This window comes from Neopsephotus bourkii, unplaced genomic scaffold (genome assembly GCF_033783945.1).
Source record: "Neopsephotus bourkii isolate Nb327-2 ecotype Australia unplaced genomic scaffold, CSIRO-AGI_Nbou_v1 NB_330, whole genome shotgun sequence".
NCBI classification, from domain to species: Eukaryota; Metazoa; Chordata; class Aves; order Psittaciformes; family Psittacidae; genus Neopsephotus; species Neopsephotus bourkii.
Genome location: NW_026900838.1, coordinates 1,233,267 through 1,257,047, shown reverse-complemented (window position 1 = coordinate 1,257,047; position 23,781 = coordinate 1,233,267). Strand labels below are relative to the sequence as shown.

General features: G+C 39.6%; 1 protein-coding gene across 5 annotated transcripts in view; it reads right to left on the bottom strand.

Annotated features, from left to right (window-relative positions):
* The window catches only part of KHDRBS2 (KH RNA binding domain containing, signal transduction associated 2), a 365,680-nt gene that overhangs the window by 285,195 nt on the left and 56,704 nt on the right, over positions 1-23,781 (bottom strand). For all 5 annotated transcript variants that reach the window (XM_061347850.1, XM_061347847.1, XM_061347845.1 and 2 more), the window contains exon 2: positions 12,869-12,996. In XM_061347850.1, the coding sequence (XP_061203834.1) occupies positions 12,869-12,996 (128 nt within the window). The remainder of the gene's footprint in view (positions 1-12,868; positions 12,997-23,781) is intronic.

The window sequence follows — 23,781 nt, the reverse complement described above, 5'->3', positions numbered from 1 at the left end:
ACAGTTTCCAAAGTATTTTAAGGATTGATCACTTTGTTCAGTGATAAATTCAAAGGCAAATTGTTATCGCAAAAATTACTTCTGGATCTCTTTCCCCCAAACATAACCATCTTACTCTGTGGAACCAGTTAATTCATCCTTTATGATCTCATTTGCAGTAAAAATCTCACATATATACGTTCCTGTGTAAACTTATCTAGGTGTTCCTGCTCCAGCAGGGGGATTGGACTAGATGATCTTTTGAGGTCCCTTCCAATCTCTAGCATACTGTGATACTGTGTGATACTGTGATACATAGATGCCTCATAGAATCACAGAATCATAAAATATTTAGGGTTGGAAAGGACCTTAAGATTATCTAGTTCCAACCCCCTGCCAAGGACAGGGACACCCATTACCCCTTGTCCTATCACTACAGTCCGTAATGAAGAGTCCCTCCCCAGCGTCCCTATAGGCCCCCTTCAGATACTGGAAGGCTGCTATGAGGTCTCCATGCAGCCTTCTCTTCTCCAGGATGAATAGCCCCAACTTTCTCGCCCAATCTTCATATGAGAGGTGCTCCAGTCCCCTGATCGTCCTCATGGCCCTCCTCTGGAATTGTTCCAACAGATCCATGTCCTTTTTATGTTGAGGACACCAGAACTGCACACAATGCTCCAAGTGAGGTCTCACAAGAGCAAAGGGGCAGGATCACCTCCTTCAACCTGCTGGTCACACTCCTTTTGATGGAGCCCAGGATACGGTTGGCTTTCTGGGCTGCAAGCGCACACTGCTGGCTCATGTTCATTTTCTCATCCACCAACACCCCAAGTCCTTCTCCGCAGGGCTGCTCTGAATCTCTTCTTTGCCCAGCCTGTAGCTGTGCCTGGGATTGCTCCGAACCAGGTGTAGGACCTTGCACTTGGCATGGTTAAACTTCATGAGGTTGGCATCAGCCCACCTCACAAGCATGTCAAGGTCCCTCTGGATGGCATTCCTTCCCTCCAGCATATCAACCGAACCACACAGCTTGGGGTCATCGGCAAACTTGCTGAGGGCGCACTCACTCCCACTGTCCAAGCCAGCGACAAAGATGTTAAACAAGACCTGTCCGAACACTGATCCCTGAGGGACACCACACGTTACTGGTCTCCTGCTGGACACTGAGCCATTGACCACAACTCTTTGTGTGCAGCCATCCAGCCAGTTCTTTATCCACTGAGTGGTCCATTCATCAAATTGATGTCTCTCCAATTTAGAGACAAGAATGTTGTGTGGGACAGTGTCGAACGCTTTACACAAATCCAGGTAGATGACATCACCTGCTTTACCGCTGTCCATCAGTTCTGTAGCCCCATCAGAAAAGGCCACCAAATTGCTCAGGCAGGATTTCCCCTTAGTGAAGCCATGCTGGCTGTCACCAAGCACCTTGTTGATTTTCATGTGCCTTAGCATGCCTTCCAGGGGAATCTGCTCCAAGATTTTGCCAGGCACAGAGGTGAGACTGACTGGTCTGTAAATTCCCCGGGTCATCCATTTTCCCCTTCTTGAAAATGGGGGTTATATTTCCCTTTTTCCAGTTGTCAGGAACTTCAGTTGACTGCCATGATTTTTCAAATATGATAGCCAGCGGCTTAGCAACTTCATTTGCCAGCTCCTTCAGGACCCGCGGGTGGATTTCATCAGGACCCATGGACTTGTGCACGTTCAGATTTTTAAGATGGTCTCGAACCGATTCCTCTCCTACAGTGGGCCCAAGGTCTTCATTCTCACAGTCCCTGTGTCTGCCTTCCAAGACTTGGGTGGTGCGGTCAGAGCATTTGCCAGTAAAGACCGAGGCAAAGAAGTCATTCAGACCCTCAGCCTTCTCCAAATCCTGTGTAGCTAGTTCTCCTGAGAGCTTCCTGAGGGGGCCTACATTCTCCCTAATCTGTTTTTTATTTGCTATGTACCTGTAGAATCCCTTCCTGTTATCCTTAATATCCCTAGCCAAGTTTAATTCTAACTGGGCCTTAGCTTTCCTAACCTGGTCTCTAGCTTCCTGCACAACATCCCTGTACTCTTCCCAGGCCACCTGTCCTTGCTTGCACTTTCTCTAAGACTCTTTTTTCATTTGAATTTTCCTCAGCAATTCCTTATCCACCCAAGGAGGTCTCCTGGCCCTCCTGCTGCACTTCCTTCTAGTTGGGATGCAACACTCCTGAGCTTGTAGCAGGTGATCCTTGAAGACCAACCAAGAATCTTGGGCACCCCTGCCCTTTAGGGCTATATCCCATGGAACCTTACTAAGCAGGTTCCTGAAGAGGCTGAAGTCTGCTCCTTTGAAGTCTAGGGCAGTGCGCTTGCTGCACGCTCTTCTCACTGTTCTGAGATCTCAAATGTGACCATCTTGTGATCGCTGCATCCAAGGCTGCCCTGGAGCACCACATTTCCAACCCTGTTGGTGTGCAGGAGGTCAAGCATGGCACCTCTCCTTGTCGGTTCCTCTCTTACTTGCAGAAGGAAGTTGTCTTCCACACAATCGAGGAACCTCCTGGATTGCTTGTGCCGGGCCGTACCGTCATTCCAACAGATGTCAGGGTGGTTGAAGTCACCCATGAGAACGAGGGCCTGTGAGCATGAGGCTTTTCCTACCTGTCTATAGAGTGCTTCATCCGCAAATTCCTCTTAATCAGGCGGTCTATAACAGATCCCCACAGTAATGTCTCCCATTGCCGTTTTCCATTTAACTCTGACCCACAAACTCTCTGTTGACTGCTCACCTGTCCCCAGACAGAGTTCCATAATCTCCAGCCTATCCCTAACATAAAGGGCAACTCCCCCTCCACGCCTGCCAGGCCTGTCTTTTCTAAAGAATCTGTAACCTTCCATTCCAACACTCCAGTCATAGGAGCCATCCCACCATGTTCCTGTGATGCCTATAATGTCATGCCCCCATAGACGTGCACACATCTCTAATTTCTCTTGTTTGTTCCCCATGCTACAGGCATTTGTATAGAGGCATCTGAGCCGAGCTCCAAATGAAGCTGGCTCATTGGCTGGAACAGCTGGAATATCTCTACATTGCTCCGAGCATTTATTATAGGGAGTGTTGGGATGGAATGATGCCCCCCTCCCCCAACACATCTAGTCTAAAGCCTCCTTAAGCAGTCTGGCAAGCCTCCTACCAAAACTGCTCTTCCCCTTGATCAGCTCCACCAGCCCCCGCTAGACCTGGCCTACAAACTTGGGTCCCATGTTCAAGACACCCAAACCCCTGACTATGATGCCACCCTTTTAACCATTTATTAACCTGGATAATCCTCCTAGCTTTTTTTAGGTCCTCCCCTGTATCCTGGAGAATAGACGAAAAGGCTATGTGAGCTCCAGAGCCCTCAACCACCTCTCCCAGGGCTCTGTAGTTCTTTATGTTCCCCAGGCTACTACTATCTATATCCCTAGCACCCACATGTATCACCAGAAGTGGGTAATAGTCCGTGGGGCTTACTAGAGCAGGCAGCCTCTCTGTCACATCCCTGATCCGTGCCCCTGGTAGGCAACACACCTGCCTTGAGACCAGGTCAGGCTGACAGATGAGTGCTTTTGTCCCTTTCAAAGTAGAATCCCCTACTACTACGACCCGCTGCTTTTTCCTGGCAGCACCAGTAGAGATCTTCTTTACTAGTGCATCACCAGGCTGTTTCTGGCACAAGTGTGTTTCCTCATGAGCCCCCTGCAGGACAGCAAAGCGGTTATTAGCATTCATTTTCTTGGCTGACTAAATAGGCATTTTGAGATTACAGTACTCCTAATACATCAGAAATGGAAATTAAAAAGTCATATATTATTTAAAATAGTCTTGTTTCTTCACTGCACTGAGTATCTGCTATGGAAAGTGATTTGTTTGGCAGTCTTCTCTTGCCCGCTGCTACATGAAAGTAACCAAGCGTCTGCAACCACTTATATAACAAGGTTTGTCTTAAACTGGTATAGCTGTTGTGAGTTCCTCTCTCTATTCTGAATGCTACTTTTTAATAGTGGGAGAAAACAAAGATTTTTTTTTTCCCCTTTCTTGATTTCTTTGGATCATACACAGGGTCTCTATATAGACTAAAACCTTAGTAAAGTTATCCTGGACTAAATTAAAGACATTTCTAAGTAGGCAACAGCTAAGGGCACTTTTGGCCTTACACGAATTAACTTTAAATTCACTAATTACTGCGAACAATGAAGATACAAAAGCACTAAAGCTGACCTGAGCTACTCAGCCCACTGAAAAATCCCACTGCAGTCAGCAAACCCCTAGTGAACGCTGAACTACTGCCACTAGATTACTAGAGGGAGAAAAAAGGAAAACCTATCAAGAAAACCCAGCAAGCTGACTTAAAGATAGTTTGTATGTTTTAAGGGGCTGCAGTCAAATACTATTTGAAAGTCTTCTATCCGTGCAGTCTCTCTAGGCAACCTGCTCTGCAGCTTCACTGGCCACATGCTGATGAAGTTTCTTTTACCCAATCTGCACATTTCTTGTTTCAAGGTATGTCTACTGTCTCTTATCCTCCCACCACAGACCACTGCAAAGAGTCTCCTCAACACCCTCCCCACAGAAACTAGGGAGGCTCTTCTTTCGTCCCCTGAAGCCAACTCTTCTGAATTGTTCAGCCAGCTATCTCAGCCTCTCTACATAAGTTAAGTGCTCGAGCCCCTGATGATCTTGGCAGCTTTCCGCTGAACTCCAGTTTATCTATGTCCTTCTTGTATTTGGAGAATTAAGACTGGACATGGGCATGCAGGTAATAATTTTATACTGGCAGCAGCTGGACACATTGATTGCCCTATCATTCCTTTCTCAGCCTATGTATCCTTCATCTCAAATACAAAGAAAACATTGGTCCTCCCACTTTTGAGCAGATGTTGTTAACTTGCTTACTAAGCAGATAAATTCAGCACTGTGGAACGCTGATATGCACCTAGCTCTGGCCCTACGGATACAACTGGAATCTATGTACTTGGTTTGCAAGCTGGAGCCTAAAGCCTACCGAAACACATCCTTGAAGAGATGTGGAGTGTTTTGGCAACCACTTCCCATGAAAAAAAAAAAACAACAAACAAACAAACTAATTTTCTCTCTCCATTGAGGGAACTATCATGAGAGGATTTGTAGAGATTCTCTCCCCTACATTTCATCCCTCAGGTATACCTACAGGATAACACATTTTCTGTTCCCATTATCTTATAGAATCTTTTGAAACAAAAAAAAACACAACCCTTTACAAAAGGGAACAGAAGAGAAATTATCTAAAAAGTAGAAAGCTCTGTTTTCTACTTCCCCACATCATCTCTTCCCTCTAACAATATTACAAACAACATGATGTTAAATGCTACGAAAGCCATTTTACATTTTTATGCAAGTATGATTTTTTGCAATTTCCAAACATGTGACAAATGTAATTTATGCCTGAAAGAAATAAACTACCTCTTCTCACAGAGGCTGGAAGAATAATAAACTGTGATCTGTACTACTGTTAAACTAATAACCACGACACCACTCCTGTCTCTAGAATTGTTAGTGTTGGCATTTATATTATGTACCCCTCATTTGAAGGGTTTATAACTCTGTTCTACCTGAGTTAGCTACTCTTATGGGATTGCACAACATAGTAACAAAAGAAGAACAGAAAGGAATACAAGAGTTTTGGTGGCTTAGGAAAGGAGAGACGCAATCAACGTTCCCACTGACGAGTGGCTAAGGTTAGTCTGTATTTGACACTGCTGCTATCAGCTACCATTGCTCTCTTGCTGATCTTTTTACATGTCTCATTTCCTAGTTATGATATGCTTTCCAGCTTGTCAACTCCTTGGAGCAAGACCAGTTTACATATTGAGCATGTTGAGTATAAATGGTGTCTCCCACTGTTTTGGCCTTTGAGTGGTCTGCAATATGAAATGTTAAAATTATAACTAGTTTGAAAGCCTAGTTTGAAATATGCAAGGCCTTACTGCAATCCACCAGAACAGCAGAGAGTAAGTCCATGTAAATCACAAACTGGCAATTTAGTGCCTATTTTTAAGAATGAGTTAAATGAAGAAAACAGTAAACACTGGAGGCTGAACTATGTATCTGCACGCATAAATAAAGGAAAGATACCCTGTGAAAAATCTTCCAAAAAAAATAAATAAATCATTTAGAGCAAAAGGGGGGGGAGGGAAAAGTCCTTTCATGTTGGGAATATTTTTTTGTGCTACTTGTTTTTAATTATGTTGCCAATGTTTTAATTACATTGCTAAGGATTTCTACAGCTGTCAAGCTTAAATGAAAGAGAGAAGCAAATCTCTAAAACATTATCCGGAATACATGTTCTTCTCGGCAGTCAGGAACAGCTTTATGAATTTCTGAAGAGGTCTGAGCAAAATTTCTCAGCATGACAAAGAGGTTAACTCATGTTGTGGGAGCTGATTTCAACAGTGGTGTTATGAAAACAAATCATTAACAAAAATGGGGACCAATTAAAACCAAGTTACTTTCTGTACCCACTCAAGAGTTTGCAAGATTGGCACAGGCCCAGAAAACACTGAAGGCAAGGTTCATCTCTTGATGGAAAATGTATGTGCATGATGGATGAAAAGTCAGGTCCTAAATAAGTCAGAAAAAAAAAAAAAGCGTGTCTGATGTTTTATTCATGTATTTCACTGAAAGTACAGCTAAAGTATTTGTCTGAATTTTCCAAACACTTGCTGTCATTAAATGAAGGACAGAAGATACATATGTATTTTGGGTTCCGGGTACAGCTGGAAATACTGAAAAACTGTACTGAATAACAGAATCATGTAACTTGTAAGAAAATTTCAAATAAGTGAAATGAGGTTTTCAGGTTTGAGAGGCTTTGCTTTTTCTCTTCAGTTGGAATACTGGAAGACACTGAGGAAAAGAAAAATGAAGATGACTGCTTTTGCAATTTTTTTCTGCTTCAATGCGCACACACCTGATTATCAATAATCAGAATTAGTTGGGTAGTTCATACAGAACAAATACAACTACAAACAAGCAAATACATCTACAAACATCTATTTATTTGTAGCAAGGAAGTCAACAATACTGAAAAACTAACTCAGTTTTAAAATATTTCTGCTAGTGTATTTGAAATAAAATTAATTATCAGGATGGAAAATACAGATTAATAGGAAATTTGGTATGATGCAGCGAAGAAATAGTGTACAACTTAAAGATACTTTTTCTAATATCCAAGCTGCTTAATTAGGTCTTTCATCACTTTTATCACTTTCACTTGATCAATTTTATTGAACTATTTTTCAAGAGATTTTTCTGAACCTTAAGTAAAAAAATACTTTATGTAAATTTTCTGTAATCATTTTCTGCATGTCAGTGGCTCCAGAAACCAGAGATTAAATATTATTAAATTCTAGATTAAACACAGAACATAAACAAGTTTTTGCTGCTGTTATTCTTGGTGTTGTGCGGATCAGAGATTATGGGTGACAATTACACTTGAATATGAAAATTAAAAAGGCCTTAATTAAAAAGGAAGTTTGAATACACCCATAAATTTATAAAATAAAAAGTGGTATTTTGTCACAAAGATGCATGTTCAGTTACTTCACCAAGACCTGACAGCAGTAGATGTAATTCAAGATACGTGAGAAAACATTCTTTATTTAACCTACTATTCAAAGCATCAGTTTCAGTGCAGTACACTTGATCAAAATTAATATTTTGTGCCTTCTATCAGTCCATCATTCAGACTTCTTTTCAAAAAATTCAGCTGAAAAACAGAACAGGCATAATATTTAGACAGTTTGGCATCAGTCTAAAGTTAGAATATTTTCAAGTGTAAAGGCTTTGTTGTCTTGCATGGGAAACAAAAATAGTGGTAAGGTAGGTAAAAATCACTGTAATCTAGTCAGCCACTTAGCTCTGTTTATTAGAAAGAGGAAAATGAAAAAAAAAAGGTTCTTTTATTGCAAATACTTATTTCATACAAAATTTGTTTCAAATGCACTGTAAGAACATTTCAGTGGAGAGATTCACTCTGGGGTGTAATGTATAAAAAAAAAATATAGTACTTTGTTGTTCAAATCACCTGTAATTTCTGTTTTAATATATCACAGAGATTAAAATAACCTTATGAGATTTAGTAGAACAAATAAATCTCATTTCAAGTGTAGTGATTCCAACCTGACATGTTATATACAGCATAACCAATTTTACAATGACTAAGAATGAGAAAGATAAATTCAGTCAAGTCATTCATCATTCAAGGAACCGTCATGAGACAGGAAAAAAAAGGATATCAAGAATCTGGAATTTAACTTAATTTACAGTATTCATCAACATTAACTTTCTTCCCCAATAACACATACTCTAAAACAGCGACAGTCTTTCAAAAGGTAAGGGGCTGAATTCTACCCTTTTTCTTTTTTTCCCCCAAAAAAGTATACTTAAACATCCAGGAGGAAGCCAGCAAGAGTTAGGGAGCTTAGCTGCAGCCAAACGGTACTTCTGGATGAAACTGTTATTGCCTATCAGCTGAGCCTTTGTGCAGGGAAGAGGCTTTATTATACTGGATCCTCTGAAGACACAGTGCCTCAAAGTTTGCAACCCTACATCATGGAAGACATAAAGAAGAGTCAACCTGCTCTTCATCTCTGTCACCCCTACATGGTCCTGGAATTTAGCAGCACATGCTTCTAATATTTTATAATTTAATAGTTTTCATTATCTGACAAACCAGTAGAGGGAAAAAAATGAAATATAATCCTGTACTTAAATTGAGATTTTGTTTTAAAATTTTGTAACTTAATGATTCACTCTGGCACCAAATTGTAATTAATTTCATTTACATTATACTTGCATAATTATTTATATTTAATATTTATATGATCACATCATCTTTTATTTATAGACATATCTATATTCAATAATCATATAATTAGAAAAATATTAATCATCATGTTTCCCTCAGAAGGCATTGCACTGATTTCTGTCTCTCACTGAAAAATAGAGAGTTCATTATCTCCAGGTGTCATCACCTCCAACTTCAGTAACTGATAACTTGGAAAAATTTCTTCCTTAATTAACTGCAGTTTGATTTCTTGATTGGGTTTTTGTATGGTTGGTTGGTTTGGTTGCTTGGGGTTTTTTTCCCAGAATGTGCAATTTCCATGTAATTGAAATTTGACAAAACTGAAAATTCTTTCTCTTGAATGTAAACTGCCATAAAACTAAATAATTTAGCACTTTGCCTCTAAATTCGTGTTATTTCAACTCCATTAGATTTAGACTAATTTACCTGTTGACATATCAGAAGGAAAAGAAATACCCAAACTCAGATTTAAGAAAATAAGAATTTAATTTCCAGAAAGAACAGCTGGAAATAACTCACTGAGTCTATATATTGAAAATGACTTGGATTCCTTCATCTTGAATAAACAGTGGGTTTGGGAGCTAAGGAGGTAATGCATCAAACCAAAATAACTCTTTTTTTGTAATTCATATGAGGAGAAAATGCTTAGTGAAAATTCAAGGTTTCCTAGGGAAAAAAGATAAAATCATGACAATACCTGAAGGTGACACTTGTTTTTGCGTTTTGACCCTAAGCCCATACAACAACTGACTCTCTTGATAGTTAGGTATTACATGCAAACAACAAAGTTGTCCACCAAGCCTCTAAATTATAGGTTCTGTTTTTCAACAAAGTAACTTCAGACATTATTTTCCTTCTTTCACAACCCACTCTTTTCCCCCATTTGATGTATTTGAAATACAACATGCAACTGATAAATGGCAAAATCTTTATGAACAAGCCCTGGGTATTTTCATGCAAATTTCAAACTGAACAGGTACAAAAGATAAAAAATAGAACAGTCTGTAACAAACAGTCTGAGTATTTCTGTTGATTTTCCTTGGGTGGAATTCACATACACATGAAAGTGAAAAAAAAAAATAATCAAATGGCACTATGGGAAAGGAGAAAGCATCACGAAGTACAAGACACTGCATCACTGTTTCAGGTGTTCTAAGGACATCAAAAAGATCTGCTGCAGCTAGAGGAGTGTCTTTAAATGAGATATGTTTTTACTTAGGCTGCTGAGATTTAAAATAATTAATCTCAGAAAACACCATTACTGAACTCTCAGCTAACACCCTTACCTCTTTTTAGATCTCTATTTTACAGAAGAGAGGCCTCTACCTTTAACAGAGCTGGGAACGTAAGACAGCTGTTGCTAATCACAGACTTTGATTTTATTTTCCTGTTGTCTGCATCAGCAATTTCAGAAATCAGACTACAGGCACTTGAGTAGAGACTATTTTATAATACTTATTCTGCAACTTCAAGAGCTATTTAGACACTAGAAGCCTTTTGTGTTCAGTTAACTCTTGTTCAAAACAAAATTCACTTCTGACTCTACAGTTATCATTGAAGGGATCTACCCTCAAGGCCATAATAAACAGTTAAGCCTCAGTTAGGCCTCAGGTTTCTTTGGAGCAATTTGTGTTTCTACATGTAGTTAAATAAGAGCAAATATATTTAAAGGATTAGTCTCATTCCTAAGCAGAGTCTGCAAACCACAAGAACTATTTTTTTATTTAGATGGTCAGAATTTTTTTCCAGAATTTTATACTCTGGACACTGTTCAGATTTACAGAACCCTGCTCACCCAGCACCGGCCAAAAAAAAAGCTTACAGCAAGCAATCAATGAAAAAATTAAAATACAGATTTAAAAAAATAAATTCCTCTCGGGTGAAATCATACAACAATTCTCTTAGGTGTTTATAACTACAGGTCTGATCTACTGCTCCTATTACCATGTTCTGCTAAATATATACAATTAAGGGGGGGAATGTTTAACCCAATTTCTACTTTTTTATTAGTTATAAAAAAATATGAAGCACCACTGTGTACTGATTTTGATTATCCTAATATACATAATTCATCAAGAAAAGACAAGACACTAGAGCACAGCAATCGGCAGTTTGATACAAATGGCAAATGCAGCCCTTGCAGGATGGTTACTAGATGGTGGCAGGAAACCTGCAGTTCTGGAAATAATTCCATGCCAAGCACAGAAAATACTGCTAGCAAACCAACTACAGAAACTTTCCAAGAGTGTATTTTGCATTACTGAACAAGTACTGCATTTCCACTGCACTGACTTTTTTCCCCTTCACTGCTCAAAATCTGTAGAAATGCGTTATATCTTTTACTACTCATTAATATAACAAGCTCATTAAAGTAAATGAAGGTTAATTTAATCGTCTTCAGGCACTACATTGTATATATTATTGCATTTGTCTTTCAAATAGTTTGTCGTTCATTCTACTATCTTCATGAAATAGTATTCTTAGTAATTACCACACTCATGTTATAAAGTTACAGCCCTATTACACTCTTATTAAGAGATTCAAGTCACCTACAGCATTTACACAAAATACCATAAATCTAGTCAAAGAACCTCAGGCTATGCAGCAAAGAAGTTAATTCCTCATAGCACTGTGTGCATTTCTAGGTCTTCACCATTTGGATGATTACATTATCTCAGTTTTATATTCACTAGTCAAGAGGTAAATGTCAGATGGAATCACTGAATCTCAGCTTTTTTACACCTTTCATTTTGTTTTATAGGCTTTGCACCCATTGTAAGTTATTGCTCTTGATGAAAATATAAAGCAAAAAGCTGAGACCATTATCAAGGCTAACAGTGAACCAAATATAGAATCATAGAATATTTAGGGTTGGAAAGGACCTTAACATCATCAAGTTCCAACCCCCCTGCCACTGGCAGAGACACCTCACGCTAAACCATATCACCCAAGGCTTCGTCCAACCTGGCCTTGAACACCGCCAGGGATGGAGCATTCACAACCTCCCTGGGCAACCTATTCCAGTGCCTCACCACCCTAACACACAAAAATTTCCTCCTTATATCCAATCTAAACTTCCCCTGTTTAAGTTTTAACCCATTACCCCTTGTCCTATCACTACAGTCCCTAATGAAAAGTCCCTCCCCAGCATCCCTATAGGCCCCCTTCAAATACTGGAAGGCTGCTATGAGGTCTCCACACAGCCTTCTCTTCTCCAGGCTAAACAGACCCAAATGTCATGATAATAAATCAGTAAGAAGAAAATACTCTGGAGATAAATTCTGATGCTTACTATTTCAGTTTGAATACTAATCAAGTAACTGTTTTGGTAAAATACAACACTGTACATTAAAAAAAAAAAACAAAAACAAAAACACCACAAACACAAACCAAACCCAACTTCAAAAAAGCCACTGAATTTGGGGCTCTTCTGCAATAACAAAAAATGCTCTTTAATCATAGTATGTAGCAGTGACAAGAACAAAGTATGAAGAAATTATAAGGTGGAAAGACATTTACATTTTATACACAGGGACTTACAGTGTCAAAAGTCTTAGCTTGTAGTAATCTTGCTACTTTAAAACTTAATTCACCAGAGAAAATCCCTGAACTCTTGTAGAAGAAAGATGTTGACTTTTCAGAGTTTTTGAAGCATTTTCTCTTTATTCTAGTAGAACACTTTTTTAGCTAACTGGACTTTCATGTCCTAAAATGATGGTAGATGTGAAAAAAGCAACTATGAGAAAACATTTCAACAGCTTGCCTAACCTAAAGACCAGCTAAAAAACCTACCTGAAATTAAAAAAAAAATAATCATTCACTTCAATAGCTTTTCTGAAAGGCCCTGAAACAGAAATCAGATGTAATAGATAATAACAGGTAAATTCACAGAGAAGCTTCATTTCAAGTTTGTTTATTTTTAATATCATGAAGCCTGCATGCTAAGAGTCGATAAAACGGTTAAGCGTATGACTTTTATGGCTCTATTAAGAAAGATTAAACTTGTGCTAAGATTATATTTACAGTACCTTAGGATATTGTTTGACAGGGATCAGAACTCTTTCTGACAGCTTTATGTTTTTGTTGCTGATAACATCAAGATATTTCTTTTCTTCATCTTCCTTCTTGCCTTCAGAACCCTGAAATTTTTCAATTTCTGAAAAATATTAAAAGAGAGAAATCGGTGATAAGGTATTTGTCATTGCCAGAAACCTTAAACTTACACATTATAATATAGACTGTGCTCTGCACACCTGTGCTGTTTGCACTCATGTGACATGCACTGTTGTCTTTGATAAACCTGGACTGTTAACTGTCTCTCAGCACTGGTGACGCTAAACAGGTCATACTCCTCAACTAATTCTTCTCCAGATGAAACTGAAGGCAAATGATCTCAGTGGGAGCAGGACAAGATGAGACTTACGATTCCATCCATCTTTTAAAGTGTAAAAGACTTTTAAAAGACTTCACCTAAAAGACTTTTAAAGTGTTTTAAAGACTATTACATCATCACAGCTCCATACTCTTTTTGTAACTGTGACCTACCAGAATTAAGCTGGATTCTACTGCAATGGCTAACAGTAAGTAAGGGTAGTAAAAAACTGAAGAATCATCTTGTCATTGCTGAGTTTCCATTCAAATGCTTCTGAATTATTTAAAGGTTGTACAAAATAAAAAAGTTAATTCTTGCATAAAACAATTCTTCATTAAATAAATGCAGTAAGTAGTCATTCTATGTATAGTATTGATGGTATTCAGGACATTCAACGGAGTTTACAAAAACAGCCCCAAAATACATTCAACTTGAATAATTTTAGTTGTTTATTCCCTAAAGCTCTATAAGCAACAGAGCGTAACAAACAATTGAATTTATTACCCTGCAAAGAACATCTAATACAGTACGTAAGAGCTTCCTGATGGTACAGGTACTACTGAAAAAGCTGCATTTGAAGCAGTATCACTACTGACAGCAAAGAAAATAGAAATATTTATAATGAGTTAATTATAACTGAATTATAGCTGAAAAGGCGCAGCTGTGGGTCTGAGAAACATACAGTTTTAAGGCCCAGAAAGCAAACATGGAGAACAACACAGCAGCAGCAATATGGATCACATATACAGATTTCTTTGACTTACAACAAGCATAGGGAAAAATGTACATACGAGAACAGCTAGTACCATAATTTGTTCATAGATGTTTATGCTACCTATTCTAAATCAAATTATTTAAAGCTTTCACCAGCAGACACCTCTAGAACCCACAAGCTCTTTTAAAACTTCTCAGAGAACACACCTAAAAGAACTCGAGATACACCATCCCTAATTTAGAGTTAAAAAGTTATTTTATTAATCACTAAAAGCATCAGGAGGAGAAGTTTAATTTTTGTAAAATATCTGAATATACCTTGGAAAAACATGTGGTATAATGCATTCAGTGGAAGAGAGCAACGCGAAAAACAGCAAGCACCAATTAGGCATGAGCTTACAAAAGCAATATTCTGCAGTAAAATACTTACTTTGGCCAGGTTTAATAGAGAAGAAGCCCTTTTAAAAGAGCTCCAACGCAGTTATACAAAGGTTTGTGCTATCGGGGTGCTGAGGGGAGAGACAAATGTGAGCAAAAGAGGGGAATAGTGCTGCAAGTGCAGTAAGTACTGGCATTAAATGAAGGCATTTCTCAGGTGCATGGGGAACACTAGTGAGATAATTTTCGAAGGCAAGTAGGGAAAGTGTATTTATTTCTGCACATATATTAAACTAGAATCATGGAATCATTTAATTTGGAACAGACCTTTAAGATGATGAGTCATACTGTTAACCTAACCAGACGTTATCTGGTCCAACCTCCTCCGCTGGAGCAGAGCTACCTATAGAGACATTGGCCTAGGACCACAGCCAGACAGCTTTCTAGCATGTCCGAGGAGGTAAACTCCACAAGTACCCTGGGCAACCTCTGCCAGTGCTCAGTCACCCTCACATTATAAAAAGGTTTCACAATGTTCAAAACTGATCTTCAGCACTCACCAGACTTGTAGCTGTAAAATTCTGTAAATACTGTCAGCCTGTTCATGACTTTTGTAAATGGAATAGCTTCTTCTTCCTTCACTGACTTATCATAAAATGGAATAGCTGAGTGAGTAGCTCTTTACTTTTTCAAAACTATCTGCTTTACACTTACAGTGCCAATAAAATGATGTTAATTACAGTTCACTTCAAAGTACTTGACACCGATTACAAAACTTCTGTCATGAATCTAGCTTTTCCATTAAAATTAGGCTTTCCACAGTAAAAACATCTTTTTGCTATGCTCAGAGTCATGTCAAAACTCATCAAAAAATAATGTTCTCCTCATCAGCCTGTCCAACCTACCAAAAAAATGAAATCTACACATCCCTTTATGCTTTGCCTTCCACATAGGAATTATATAAGCCCACCCTGCATCTTACTGTGGTGGACCGACTCTAGCCGGACACCAGGTGCCCACAGAAGCCACTCTATCACTCCCCTTCTCAGGTGGACAGGGGAGAGGAAATACAACAAAAAAGCTCATGGGGTGAGATAAGGACAGGGAGAGATCATTCAGCAACTACCTTTATGGACAAAGCACTCAACCCCTTCTTCCTAGGCTCAACCTTATTCCCAAATTCTCCACCTCCTCCCCCCAGGGGGCACAGGAGAATGTGGGTTATGGTCAGTCATTACACCTTGTCTCAGCTGGTCCTTCCTCACACTCTTCCCTTGCTCCAGTGTGGGGTCCCCCCCCATGTGAGACAGTCCTCCACAAGCTGCGCCAATGTGTGTCCTTCCCATGGCTGCAGTTCTTCACAGACTGCTCTGGTGTGGGGTCCTCCACAGGCTGCAGGTGGAGATCTGCTCCATCAGGACATCCATGGGCTGCCAGGGACAGCCTGCCTCACCATGGGCTGCATGGGAAGCTCTGCTCTGGCACCTGGAGCACCTCCTGCCCTCCTTCTGCGCTGCCCTTGATGTCTGGAGGGCTGTTTCTGATACATACACCCACTCCTCTCTCTGTCTGCAATTGCTCCTGTGTAATAACTTTTTTACCCTTCTTAAACATACTGTCCCAGAGGCACTACAACAGTCACTGACGGGCCTGACCTTGGCCAGAGGCAGGTTCATCTTAGAGGCAGTCTTACATTTTCATTTTGTTTGAGACTATGTGGAAGTTTTGGAACAGAAGTGATGTCTTTGCTCAAGTTAATGGAAGACTATTTCAACCATGCTTTTCAGACATTACTAGTATGTGAACAAGAGTCCACAGGTCTACCAAGTGTGAGACATCCTGTGATTTCACTCCAACATTTAATTCATTGCAGCCCTCATGCTTCTGTTTTGCTTGTTCTTTTTCGGTGCAGTCACTTATAAATCCCCTGAAGGCAGGTGAGAAATAAAAGAAAACATAAAATGAAAAAGCAATGGTAGCCTCATGGATGAAAGACTCCCATAAGACAAACCTGAATGTTCATGAGCATATAGAAACATTCAAATCTTCCCACATCAGGCAATCTGGATGTGATTTGAGTCATCAAATCACAGAATGGTTATGGTGGGAAGGGAGTCTAGAGCTCATCTGGTGCAACCTCCCCTGCTGAAACATTCCTGCCATGGTAGCAGCAACACCAATGGCTTATTAGCAAACACTTTGTCTTTTATAATTAAAGGTCATTAAAAAAGCTACACAGTTGCTATCCTGAATGCCTACAATGATGCTAAAATCACAAAATCCCCATGTATGTTTTAAATCAACAAATACTCAAAATATACATGAAAGTTAATATCTGTCTAAGGTGTTTCAGTTTTAAATGAAAGCAGGGCTGATGGATTTTGTGCGGGGGTGGGGGGAATGGAAAAAAAAAAACAACCAACCAAAAAAAAAAACCCCACTCAAAACTCCCCAAAAGTAGATGGCCCAATAAAAACACTTTTACAAATTAAATTTGTAAGAAACATCCTCAGAGGTTTCCAGTCACAAAAAAAGGACATCCAAACCCCTAAGGATAGGTAATTTAGAAGTAAAAACACTCAGCGTCTAATGAAAATAAGAGGCGTTATTAGGACAGCACAATCAGCCACAGGCTCTGAAAAATTAGCCAGTGGCTCACCGTATTCACCCGGAAACACATGCATCTGCTAACAACCTTCCTTCACTACACATACACATACTAACTAGCTCACACAGCTCATTGGGATGATTCAGGGAAGATAACTGAGTAATTCCTATTACAACTGACACAGATAAAGCAATACCTCCACTAGTCATGAGTTTAATACCTGTACAAAAACTGTGGGTCAAGTCTACTATCTATGCCAACTTCTGTAGATAGGTATGAACTGAATTTGTCTACACATGCTCTGTGAGAAGAGGCTGAGGGAACTGGACTTGTTTATTGTGGATAAGAGACAGCAGCTCCTCCATCCCAGTGGGAAGGCAGGCTCTTCATAGCAGTGTGTAATGGGGATGAGAGGCAACATGGTAAAGATAAAACTAGAGACCTCCTGAGATCACATATGAACTACCCTATGATCCTGTAAATGCAATACCTTTGAGACCTGTATTGTTTGTCAAATTTTCTTGAACTTCTCCAAAATACTTAAATGCTACTGCAGATACAGTTAGGAAAGGACATAGAAACATCATGACTGCATAAGCCCCATGTCCCTCAGGAAACCTTTTTAACAAAATGTAATAATATAGGTATAAAAGAAGTAAAATATATAAAGAACTGATTGACTAAAACCCAAAGAGAATTAAGAAGAAAACAAAAGAGAAAATGAAAGTTTATTGCTGGCAGCTGCTGTAGTGCTAGAACTACAATGTGCAGTTCACTAGGTAGCTGAACTCAGTACAGTTCTCCCTTCTTACCTCTTACCTTCAGAGCAGCTTAGATATTATGAATATGCCATCAGTTAGATGAAAGGTAAACTTGGAAGTTGCGGATATATTTTTATTTAATCCTGCGTTTCTTTCATCTGAGAAAGAAACTACTCATAAGAAGAGGGAGTAGAGAGCATTAAGATTTATTTAGACCAGAAAAAAAAGGCAAAAAGCACCAAAAATATCAAGAGTGTATTTTTATTTTTTAACATAACTCTTGGTGTACTTGAATTAAACATCCTAGAAATCTGTGTTGCTATGCTGTGTAAGAAAAAGAAAGCAGTTCTTTGTCAACAAAGCTTCCACTGTGTTAAACTCCCTTCAACAAGGCACTTTAAGGCATGCTGAAGTGCTCTTCCGGATTAATCTGAAAACATCAATGCTGTGCTACATACTGCATGGTGCAGAACACATAAGTAAGGGTGAAAGATGAATCAATCAATGAAGTTGTAGGTAAGTCCCCCCAGAGAGATATATTCATTACCTATCCCTGACTATCTGAAAGCTGATGATACTCTTGAAAGGATGGCTCTGCCAAGCTGGAGCAACTTTCAGAAAGCATGCTTTTCCATCTCTTCACAGCTTCTAGAAATGAGGAAATATATTTTTTCTCTCTTCAGACCTAGAACTTACTAGTGATAAAATGTGTGTTACTCTGCCCTCAGAGCAAGAGACAGATTAACAGCTGGCAATATTACTTAGCCTTTTTGTTTTTTTTTCTGTACTGTGAAGTTACAGAAGACTAACATCTGGAAGTAGAAAGTATTGAAAATTATGAAAAGATGCCACTTACTGAAGCTAAGAACCAGTATGAAATTTTGCTAGGAGTTCACTCTTCTCACTGACTTCTCTTGTTTTTTTCTGCTAGTAATGCCACTAATGAGCTAATAATGTCACTAATGAGTTCACACAGTTATCAAAGTATCTGAAAGGAGTTTACAAACCTTCAAAACAGTAGTTTCCATTCAGGATGTGATTTCAGATCTCAAAGTCAACTGTACCTGAAAGACTGAGAGGAAAACTTAAGTTCACTGCAGAAAAGAGGATGAAACCCCGAGTAAATGTGAGGAATTGCTGAGAGGTGGAAGAGATTTTAGAGTGCCTTAGAACATGACCTTTGCTTCTCAATGTGCTTCTGTCAGCATATGAAAAATACTGGCTCTGTGTACACATACTCTTATATAAACTGAACAGTTACATATAAATATACTTGTTATTTGTAACTGATAAAAAAGCATGAAAGAAGGAAACCAAAGACTCAGTGTTGGTACATATATATGATCATATTGATTGCATTTACCTGCCTACAATGACATTCTCTCTTAAACATTTATTGCTTCATGACAAAAGAGTTCATTTACAGAAAAGTTATCCAGGTGCTTATTAATACTATGTAACTAACGTACACATTGTTTCTGGCAAGTGTCAAGTTTAAGGATGTTCTGGTATTTATGAAGTGTTATCAGGATTTCATAATTCCTGTCACAGTGGAAGATTACTGATCTGCTTCCACTGAAGTACATTTTAATTTACCTGATTTCAGACTGAGAGCAACAACTACAAATAATGCCTTTTGGATAAATTGACATTTTAATTAAGGACTAAACTAGTGACATCCAACAGCAGAAAGGCATGTAAGCCTTCATTCACAAACCCACTGGAGAGCATATATTTGTTCTCAGCCTCCACCTGGAAGTCTGTACAAACAGATCTCTACTCCAGAGGATCAGTGATGTACACTAAAAGATGATCAACCTCCCCATACTGCCTCTTCACAGGAAATTGTCAGCAAAATCGAAAAATACTGCTGCTGTCATGCAGCAACATAAATTCATACACTTCTGAATGTACAGTGAAAACTGAAGAAGCTATAGTGCAGAAAACGAGTAAAATTTAAGATATTTTAGTAATCTGTACAGATCTTATTGTATAGTTTCCGGTGACTTTTTCTGCAGAATTTTCAACAAATTTGACAGAATACACTCATGCCCCCACCACTCTCATTAATTTTTCCTCAGCTGTGCTACTCTTCAAGTCATGTCTAAGCACTGACTGCTAAAATACTAGCTGCTGACATGACAGGGGGCATGCCAATGTGCCGATGGTTGGGCCAGTGTTACCACTCCTGTCCAGTTTAATGGAACAGCCGTAATGTAAGGATACAGAAAACAGCCCAGTAATGTCAGAAGTAGGAACAAGTACAGATAGGTTTAGAAACCACATATTAGCTTTAGTTAACTGGCACCAAGTGTTCTTGGCTACTATTTATTTAAGCAGGAAAGAGCACTTGGCAACTGAGGCAAGATCAGGGCCATTCTTATGACTGAATATAAACCAAGTATCCACACACTATTCAACAAAAAGTAGGACATCCAAGTCCAGCCTGGAAATAGAAGTCTCTATGCGAAATTCAGAAAATAAATTTTCAAGTAGGAGAACTTGTATTCATAGGAAAGAAAACACCACACAGTTAGCACCACATAACGTAATGTCATTGCAGCAGATTGACACAAGGAAGTAGAAATCATCCTAGAGGGGGGGCATTACAGCCTGATATTGCAGCAAACAAGATGCATGTTTTTCACAGGTTTATCAGCTTGCCTTGAGACTACTTGTTTGCATTGTAGAGGCCATAACAATACATTAGGAAGTACAGATGTCAAGGAGACTTGTTTCATTTCCTGTAAATATCCTTCAAGTCCTCCAACTATTTTTTTATGAACCAATTTTAAAAGGTGAAGAAAACTTGTCTGAACCTGCCTGCAATTCACTTCGTCACTGCTGAACAGGCAAGTCTCTTATCTCATCAGAGGGAAGACAGGGTACAGTTTTCAAATAACATGAGTACAGTGTATGCTCCTGGCATGTATCCAGAAATCAACGATGTGAAGTCTCTCTTTTTTCCTTTACTTCTTACTCAGTAAAATAAACCAAACCCACAAAACCTTTGAGAGTTAAGATCCACGTCAGCAGCTGTACTAACCAGACAGTATGGATTCACACACCAAGAATTCATGCATCACAGGCAAGCTCACTCAGAAAGACTAATTTTTTTTAGATAAAAATAAATCCAGAGTAAGCTGGAGTGCCGACAGTCAGAAAACTTGGCAAGAGACCCAAGAAGCACCCAACAGCAATGAAACCTGTTTATGATGAATCTACACAGCTGCCAATTTGCTACAGCCTAGGATTGAGTTTGAACCCTTGCTGAGCCCTTACACAAGTGGATATCCATAAACGGTACTTGGGCATTATACTCCTAGCTCCAGCTGTCTGGAAGAACTCACACTGGCATAAAGTGGCCAAGAATCATTTTTTCACCCTGTCAAAAAGAGGCATTTCTTGTTCTCAGCTCCACTTCAAAGTGCTGCAGCTGTAACAGCAATGTCTCCTAAAACCAAATATATTCTCAGCTCCCAAGTACAGCTTTTCATCATTTAAAGTCAAATTCAAAGCAATAGCACCCATTTTCAAGGTACTTCCTAGCCTGTGGTCCAGGGTACATTAAAGCTTTAAAGTCTATACCAGATCCTGGGAGAAGTCAGTTTACTCCTCAGGCACAGTGCAACTCACTGTATTATCAGTGTTGAAAAGACTGGGCTTAGCTCTGTGGGAAACATCCTTTTTTTTCCAAGAGCCAGTCATTCCGGAAGTCTAAGGTCTTCTATGACTCTTTTCCAAATATCTGACCCCATGCATTGCTTTTACCTTGTCATTGCTACAGGTATATGGTAAAAAGAAAATTACAAATTAATTTCAGTTTCCTATAGGTTTGTGAACAGTATCTTTCATTACCTGTCCTTGTATGTGATACTCTTATTTCTTCTTCCTCCCAGATCTCTCAATTGCTTAGGTGGACAAGGAGACAGCAGATATTTTGACTGACAGGGTTTAGTTTAAGCTTGAAATTAGACATGTTGAAAAATTACATGGGGACAAAAGAGCCTGGCCAACAAACAGACTGCTTAACTGTACAAGCCAACTGTATTTCCTTGGAAATTTGTCCTTTAAATGACCATAAAAGACATTTCAGTACTCTCGTTTTTCCCCTAGGACTTGAGAATACTAAATACCTTAAAAATGTGTAAGCACAGGTTGTATGAATGGGAGGGAACAGAAAAAAATTGTATTTGATCTAGGAGGCCATAGGCTGCCATTACGTGTGCTCTTCATTACCCTTCTCAGGTAACAGGGTATCTGTATTTAAACGGCTTAGTGAATAACACACAGCAGCCAGGTAAGGGATTATGAAACCTATATGAATATTTGCATAGAACACGATAAAGAACCACAACAGAACTCAGAAAAATTAAGTAAACAGAGACATTAAATTTCAGCTGAAGAGCAGTACTTTTCAGCCTATTTGTTTTCACCAATACAAATACAGTGTATGCCCTGCTTTCTTTGGAAGCAATTCTTTCCTCCAGTAAAGGTAGCTGACAGGTAAGCCTCTGACTGTAAGTGTGAGAAAGAACTGCCATGCTTAGAATTGTCAAGCTAATGAAAATGCTCGTTATAGTTCTGTGTATCTGGTAACATCTTTATTCCTCCCTGTGTCTTCCAATTTATATGTCACCTTCCTGAATTACCTCACTATTACTGTTCATTAACAGACATACAAAGAAGTCATTCTGCTGAGATTTTTTTTTCCAGTACACTGATGAAACAGTAGTGAGGTCTCTAAGGCTGGCCAAATTTGAGAACTGTCCTGCTTCACAGCAAACATCCTAACTAACCATGCCCAGATGAAAAAGCTCATGCTGCTGCAGCTTGCATATCATGAAATATATAATAAACAGGGAAAATGAACTTCACAATTAAAATGTTAAAGGAAATCACTCAGTTTGCCTGCATCTTATGTCTCAGACTAACAAGCCTTTCATCTTGTTACACGTCTGCCATTGACAATCTCAACAGCTGGTAAAAAGAAACATCTGTCAATCTGTTCCTCTTCTTAACAGTGCAAAAGACAAAGAATTTAGGCAAACTTGCACCGACTCAAGCATGCCGAAGAGTTTGTCAGTTGTCTTGATTAGCACCAGAAACAGCCTCTCGAGTTCAGAAAACGCCATGGGCTCATTCTCAAAAAAAGAAGAAAATTTCCAGGAGCACACCATGTTGCAAGACTATCTGTTCCACTGCAGTTGTTTAAGTGCTGAAGGAGCTGGCAAAGGGGCTTGCTAAGCCACTCTCCATCATCTATCAGCAGTTCAAATCTAGTGGGCAGGTCCCAGAGGACTAGAAGTTGGCCAACATGACACCTCTCTACAAAAAGGGCAGGAAGACAGGCCCTGGAAACTATAGGCCTGTCAGCCTGACCCCAGTACCAGGGAAGGTCATGGAGCAGATAATCCTAAGCGAGATCATAAAGCACATGTGGGAGGAGGGATCAGGACTAGTCAGCATGGGTTCATGAAGGCCAAGTCCTGCTTGACCAGCCTGTTCTACAATAAGGTGACCCACCTGGTTGATGTGGGAAAGGCTGTGGACATCGTCTGTTTGGACTTAAGCAAAGTATTTGGCACTGTCTCCCCCAGCATTCTCCTGGATAAATTGGCTGCTCATGGCCTGGATACATGGATTCCTCGCTGGTTTGGAAACTGGCCAAGTTGAAACTGAGCCCAAGAGTGGTGGTAAATGGTATCACATCTAGTTGGCAAACGATCATTACTGGTGTTCATCACAGATCAGTGTTAGAGCCAGTGTTGTTTAATATCTTCACTGATGATCTGGATGAAAGGTTCGAGTGCACCCTCAGTAAATCTGTGGATGACACCAAGTTGGCTTGGAGTGTTAATCTGCTGGAGGGTAGGAAGGCTCTGCAGAGGGATCTGCATAGGCTGGATTAATGGGCTGCGGCCAGTGCTATAAGGCTCAACAAGGCAAAGTGCCAGGTCCTGCATTTGGGCCACAACCTCATGCAGTGCTACAGGCTTGGGGATGAGTGGCTGGAAACGTGTTCAGTGGAAAAGCACCTGGGAATGCTGACTGGCAGCTGAACATGAACCAGCTTGTGCCCAGGCAGCCAAGAAGGCCAGCGGCATC